Here is a 6,656-nt window from a genome sequence, read left to right on the forward strand (position 1 = left end):
GACATGGAAACAACCTAAGTGTCCAAGTACAAAGGGATGGAGAGGGTGCGGCACAGCCTGGTCAGTAGCTCGGTTGGCTGGAGCATTGTCTCTATGTGCCAAGGTTGTGGATTTGATCCAGGTTCTGGCACAAATAGGAATCAACCAATGAATGCATGAATAAGTGGAACAACAAATCCATGTTTCTCTCTCCCTTTCTCTAAAATAAATAAAATAAAATAAAATAAAATAAAATAAAATAAAAGAGCCAGGCTAGTGTTGCTCAGTGGTTGGGTGTCAAACTACAAACCAGGAGGTTAAGATTCAATTCTCAGTCAGGGCACATGACCAAGTGCAGGAAGCAGCCAATCAATGACATCATTGATGTTTCTCTCTCCCTCTCCATTCTTCTCTGAAATCAATAAACACATTTTTGAAAAAAAGAAAAGATATGGTACATATATACAATGGAATATTATTCAGTCATAAAAAGAAGGGAATTCTGTCATTTGCAACAATATGAATTAACCTTGAGAGCATTATGCTGAGTGAAATAAGTCAGAGAAAGACAAATCCATATGATCTGCTTATATGTAGAATCTAGAAAAATGAAGAAACACTAACCCATACAGATAACAGATTAGTGGTACTAGAGGTGGAGATGGGGTGGCTGGGGTGGAGATAGTGGGTGAAAAGTGCTCAAAAAGTACAAATGACCAAACTTGCAGAGATAAGAAAGTCCTGAGATACAATGTACACCATGGTGATGATAGTTTACAGTGCAGTATTTATATTTGAAGTTTGCTAAGAGAGTAGATCTTAAAAGTTCTCAATATAAGAAGCCAGTGGGAGGTGAGCAGAGCCTCTCGGAAATCCGTCAGCATGCCCCACTTCCCGTGCGTGAGGAAGGGGGGTCTTAGCGTGTGATGGGGGTGGGTGTCTTGGGAGAAGAGCAGGCTCAGCTGCCTCTGGAATCACGGATTCTAGGATCTCTGTGTCTCTGCAGCTTTCCACATTTTAGTGCCACAGGGACAACACCCCTGGGGCAGCGATCTTCACAGGTAACTGAGTGCATATAGCGGAATTTATTATTTTTTAGGTTTGTAATTGAGCCCAGCCGGTGTTGCTCAGTGGTTAGGTGACGACTATGAACCACCAGGTCAAGGTTCGATTCCCTGTACAGGTTGCAGGTTTGATCCCCAGTGGGGAGCATGCAGGAGGTAGCCAATGCATGATTCTCTCTAATCACTGATGTTTCTGTCTCTCTCCCCCTTGCCCATTCTCTCTGAAATAATATTTTAAAAAGATTTTTGATTTTTATAAAGAGAGAAAGGGAGATGATCCTATAAGATGCCTGAGTTCCCTGTGTCTTCAAATTTCAAGTGTGGGCAGGTGTTTTTCCCTCTGCAGCTCTCAGCATGAGCTAGCTAAATTTGTGCCTGCCACACCTTTCTCTGTCCCTTGTAAGACTGATCTTGATCATTTTAACTTGCATTTTTATTTTTTTATTTTTTCCACTGGAAATAATTTTTATTGAGAGCCCACCAGCGGCACAATCTGCTCCTGACATTAGGCTCCTTCTTCCTTTGCGATCCGGTCTTTCTTGAGTGGTCCCATGAACGCTTTCTTCTCCTCCCCGGTCTGGAAGCGGCCGTGGCCGAACTTGGAGGTGGTGTCCATAAACTTAAGGTCAGTCTTCTCCAGGGCCCGCCGTTTGGTCTGCACCAGCAGGGACTTGCGGAGGGTGAGCACTCGCTTCTTGGTTCCCCCCACACAGCCTTTCAGCATGACGAAGACGTTGGTCACTTCACCGTAGTGGACAAAGCCACCCAGAGGGTCGACGCTCTGTCAGACAGGTCGTAGTCGGTGGAGGCGTTGTTCTTGATTAGCTTGCCATCCTTGCTGAGGTAGCCCTGGCCAGTCTTGTAGATCTTCTTGTTGGTCTCAGTGCGGTGATGGTAGCCTTTCTGCCCAGCCCGGGCACAGAGAAGGCCACCCGGGAGGATGCCACGCCCCGATACAGGCACCTTCCGCAGCCCTCTGTGGGTCTTGCGTGGCCGCTTCTTGGTGTGCCAGCGGCTGGTGACCCCTTTGTAGCCTTTGCCCTTGGTCACTTCGATGACATCAATCATCTCATCCTGTCCAAACACCTGGTTCACAGGGACCTGCTGCTCCAGCCTCTCCCGGGCCCAGTCCAGCTTCTCGGCCACCGTGCCTCCGTTCACCTGGATCTCCATGAGGTGGGCCTTCTTCTGGCGCATCTGGGTGTGGGCGATGACGCGGATGACCTGGCAGTACCTCTTCATGCTGTTGAAGTCCTTCTCCAGCTGCTTCTTGCCATCGTCGTCGTGCCACTTCTTGGAGTACTTGGTGAAGGCCTTCTTCTTGGACTTATGCCAGTTCTTATAAAAGCGCCTTTTGCACTCATCACTGATGTGCTCGGCAAAGATGGTTTTGAAGGTGCGGAGGCCCCGGGGGGTCTCCACGTAGCCCTCGATGCCCACCAGCACCATGGGCGGTGTCTCCACAATGGTCACGGACTCCACAACTTCCTTCTTGTTCACCTTGGATCCTGGCCTGTCCATCTCCCGCACGATGTGGGTCATGCCGGCCTTGTATCCCAGGAAGGCTGTGAGGTGGACTGGCTTGGAGGAGTCATCCTTGGGGAAGCTCTTCACCTTCCCGCGGTGCCGGTTGCTGCCTGGGTGCGGAGAACTTCCTGTGAGACATACTGCCGCCAACGCTGCCGGTAGACTTAACTTGCATTTTTATATACAACATTGTGTGTGTGTGTGTGTGTCTATCTGGGAAAGGAGATGGCAGTGAAATGTTGCAATATGATTTGTCCCCAAATAAATTTTCAAAACTTCCCTGTGTATCAAACTTAGAATATTTAAAACACACTATGTCACATTGTCAGATCCCCGTATGTCTTGGATCTATAACTGAAATGTTCTCTGTGAGCAGGACCAATTATTATTTTACGAAACAAACATGGCTATTTGTCTAATTTTAAAAACACTAATTGGGCTGAAACCGGTTTGGCTCAGTGGATAGAGCGTTGGCCTGCGGACTGAAAGGTCCCGGGTTCGATTCCAGACAAGGGCATGTACCCTAGTTGCGGGCACATCCTCAGTGGGGGGGTGTGCAGGAGGCAGCTGATTGATGTTTCTCTCTCATCGATATTTCTAACTCTCTATCCCTCTCTCTTTCTCTCTGTAAAAAATTAATAAAATATATTTTAAAAACACTAATTGGGTTTTGATGATTAAATAAAATATATTCAGTGTTCTTTTGTACTTATTTAGAACGTTATTTCTGTCATTATCACTATTATGGAATTGAGACTGTGAGAATACAGAACTTATGGGCAGGAGAGAAATATGAAAGTGCTTAGTTATATCACTAAAATATGATGAAGGCAAAACAAGGAAAGCCACATCATATGCCTTAAATTAATAATAATGATTATAGTTCTCTACATTCTCATTTGCCATCATTTGTTCACCAACAGCTTTTCAGGACTTCACTTCTTGTGAATTTCAACCAAATCGTTGCAAATGTGTTTTGCTCGGTTGCAGCTAATATACCTATTATAAGGTCTTTGTTTCTTGAGTCTCCAAATGCTTAAAGCTCTTCTGTTTTAAGATTCAAAGAGGCTATAGCTTTCCATCTCCTGGATTCTGTCCCTAGATTCTGCTCTCTCCCCAGAGGCAGAGTAACCGTAGGATGGATGGCAAAGTGGAAAAGGTTTGGGGAGCATGTTCTGCTCTGCTCCCAGCTCTGCCCAAACCCTCTCTTTAATGCCCAGGGGTGTCCAGTCATAATGCCAGCCCAGCCCAGCCCAGACGTCCTGGTGCTCCGAGCTCCCGCCCTGCACAGCAACCTCAGGGCAGGCCTCACCTGTGCGTTCTGTTCTTTTGTTATCCATGCCAAAGATGCTTTGAACAAATCCTTTTTTGTTGAAAGTATTACAGATATCCTCTCTTTTCTCCCATGGACCTCTTGTAATCTCCCCCCGCCCCCCCCCCCCTCAGGCTGCAACCACCCTATTGTCTGTGTCCATGGACCATGCATATATACATACAAAAGGATGCTTTAAAAAAAGTTATATTTCTGCCTGTCAGCTGATTTTCCTCCACACTCCTCCTCTGCCTCCTCCTCCTCCTCCTCCTCCTTCTCGCCTTGAGTAATATTCCTTCATTTTTCTAAACACTGGGTGGGCTGCCAGTCCTGTGAGCTGGGACTGATGTTCTCAGGTCACTAAAGTGACATCTAGAGAGAACTTCACATCCATTAGGACATCACGCAGGAGCACTGAGTGGGGAAGAGAAACCTGCAGGTTAAGTTTTTTCATTCCCCCCGCCCCCCAACTTAATGGAGAAATCTTTGAATCCCACTCTTATTGGAGGAAAGGAATAGGATCTGATGGACAGAAACAGGAAATAAAAAAAAGCCAAGAATCTGAAAGGAAATAAATCAATGAAAAGGACTTTTATATTACTTTTTACCTAAAGAGATGGACTCTGTCCCACACATGGGGGAAATACGGCCAACAATCATTTTCGGGGTGACTGTGCCCTCTTTAGCTGCCCCCTGCCGCCCCCTCTTTCTGAGGATGCTGCTCCTGGCTGTCCCCCCGCAGACGGCGGGCGCTCCTGGACCTTCCTGGGGTTGGGCCCCGGGTCCCGCGGGAGCGGGACACCGGGCTTGGCCAGCACGATCTCGTCCACCGAGGCCAGCTGCAGCACGATGTCCACCACGGCGCGGAGCGCGTGGGCCTTGGCCGCCAGGCAGTCCCACACCTCCTCCTCGGCCACGTCCATGAGGCCCCGGGCCCCCACTCCTAGCAGGAAGTGGCCGCGCTGGTGCGCGGTGGTCAGGGCTGCCATCACCGCGGAGACGGCGAGGCCCGCGTTCTCGGCCAGGGTGGCGGGGAGCGAGCGCAGGGCCTGGGCGAAGGCCAGGAGCGCGGGCCCGCCGGGCCCCTCCAGCGCCGCGCCTCTGTCCGCCAGCGCCTTCGCCAGCGCCATCTCGGTGGCGCCGGCGCCGGGCAGCAGCCGCGGGTCCTGGCACAGCTGCGCGTACACGTCGATGCCGTGGTAGACGGCCTGCTCGGCGCCGCGCAGCCCCTCCGTGGTGGCCGCCCGCAGCACCAGCGTGAGCGCGGGCGTGTCGGGGCCGTCCCACTGGAACACGACCGCCGCGCCCTCGCCCTCGCCCAGCGCCTGCGGGAACACGCGCTCGCACCGCCCCAGCGGCAGCGGCGGCAGCAGGTAGGGCATCACGGGCGTGCCCAGCGCCTCGCTCAGGCCCTGCAGCTCGCGCAGCGCCTTCACCTGGACCACCAGGATGCCGCACTGGTCCGCCTGCGCCAGCGTCCTCTCCGCCACCGGCCCGCACACCACCGCCACGTTCACGGCCCCCATGGCCAGCTGCAGCACCTGCTTCTCCGTCACGTAGTCGGTCCCCTTCCGGAAGCGGACGAGCTCCGCGGGGCAGGAGATGGTGGCCGTGCCGGGCGCGTTGGAGCCGACGAGGCCGAAGGGGCAGGCGAAGAGCGCCACCCGCGCGCCGCCCACCACGGCGGTGACCTGGCCGCAGGGCCTGCCGGGCACGGCCAGCCCGGGCAGCAGGCACGAGCGGTCCAGCGGCCCGCCCCGCAGCGCGCACACGCCCAGGCGCTCGGGGCGGAAGGTGCCGTCCAGCTCCCGGGCCTCCCAGCACGCCTGCGCCACCAGCCGCGCCAGGCCCTCGGCGTCCGACAGCGTGTGCGTGTTCATGACCGAGTGCAGCGCCCAGAACGGGTCCTCCAGCGGCCCCAGCGCGCGCACGGCCAGCGCGGGCAGCAGCGCCAGCGCCTCGGCCTTGGCGGCGGCGAAGGCCTCGCGCAGCTGGGCGCGCGGCAGGCCGGCCAGCAGCAGCCGCTCGGCCTGCGCCAGCAGCGCCTCGGCCAGCAGCACCGCGAAGGCCGAGCCGTCGCCGCTGTGCTCCGCGTGGCTGAGCGCCGCGTCCCGCAGGAGCCGGGCGGCGGGGTGCTCCAGCTCCAGGGCGCCCAGGATGGCCGTGGCGTAGCCCGTGAGCACCGTCTCGCCCTTGGCTGTCACCAGGAGCTTCTGCAGGCCGAGCGGGCCGTAGCACGGCCGGATGATCTTGGCCAGGGCGTGCGCCGCCGCCAGGCTCCGGAGGAAGGGCTGCTCGCTGTCGCCCGGGCCGGGCCACAGGCGCTGGGGCAGCTCGGGCACCGAGGCCGCACCGCCGCCGTCCATGGCCGGGGAGAGGGGCCCCCCGGGGGCTGGGGCGCTCCACACACAGCAGCGGGGCGCCCCGCGCCGGCCTCTGAAGCTGCTCGGGGAGTCAGCCGGTGTCAGGAGACATCCGCCCTCCCGGCCGGTGCAGGGCGACCTGCTGAGCGCGGGCCTGAAAACAGATCTGTCAGGGACTGGCTCCTGAGGTCTCGGAGGGTGGGAGCTGAAAGGGATCTTATCCTGATGACCTCACAGAGAGGCCCGTGGAACCCTGAGCGGGGAATGAGGTCACAGAGGATGGTTGCAGTCCGTAGGGGCTGGGGCCAGGCAGAAGGCAGGCCCGGTGGCCCGGTGATGAGGGACAGGTCTATGCGCCAGGCCCCAGTTTCATTTAAACTTTGGAGACAAAAGGAAGGAGTCATATGGAAA

General features: G+C 55.0%; 1 protein-coding gene across 1 annotated transcript; it reads right to left on the reverse strand.

Annotated features, from left to right (window-relative positions):
- Nucleotides 1-555: 555 nt before the first annotated feature.
- On the reverse strand, nt 556-6,288 carry CCT8L2 (chaperonin containing TCP1 subunit 8 like 2). Its single transcript, XM_036412643.2, has 2 exons — nt 4,629-6,288; nt 556-931 (listed from the first exon to the last, which is right to left on the reverse strand). The coding sequence occupies exons 1-2, from the start codon at nt 6,246-6,248 to the stop codon at nt 896-898; spliced, it is 1,656 nt and encodes a 551-aa protein (XP_036268536.1). The 5' UTR covers nt 6,249-6,288; the 3' UTR covers nt 556-895.
- Between the last annotated feature and the right edge of the window lie 368 nt (nt 6,289-6,656).

The sequence above is a fragment of the Pipistrellus kuhlii genome, unplaced genomic scaffold (assembly GCF_014108245.1).
Source record: "Pipistrellus kuhlii isolate mPipKuh1 unplaced genomic scaffold, mPipKuh1.p scaffold_m20_p_47, whole genome shotgun sequence".
In the NCBI taxonomy this organism is placed as follows: Eukaryota; Metazoa; Chordata; class Mammalia; order Chiroptera; family Vespertilionidae; genus Pipistrellus; species Pipistrellus kuhlii.

Bases quoted from the DNA above. Each gene is read 5' to 3' on its own strand.
- CCT8L2 (XM_036412643.2), bottom strand. From the start codon at position 6,248: ATGGACGGCGGCGGTGCGGCCTCGGTGCCCGAGCTGCCCCAGCGCCTG. The intron at 932-4,628 runs CCGTCTGCGGGG...AGCTGAGCCTGC, and splicing joins GGAAGGTCCAGGAGCGCCCG to TCTTCTCCCAAGACACCCAC.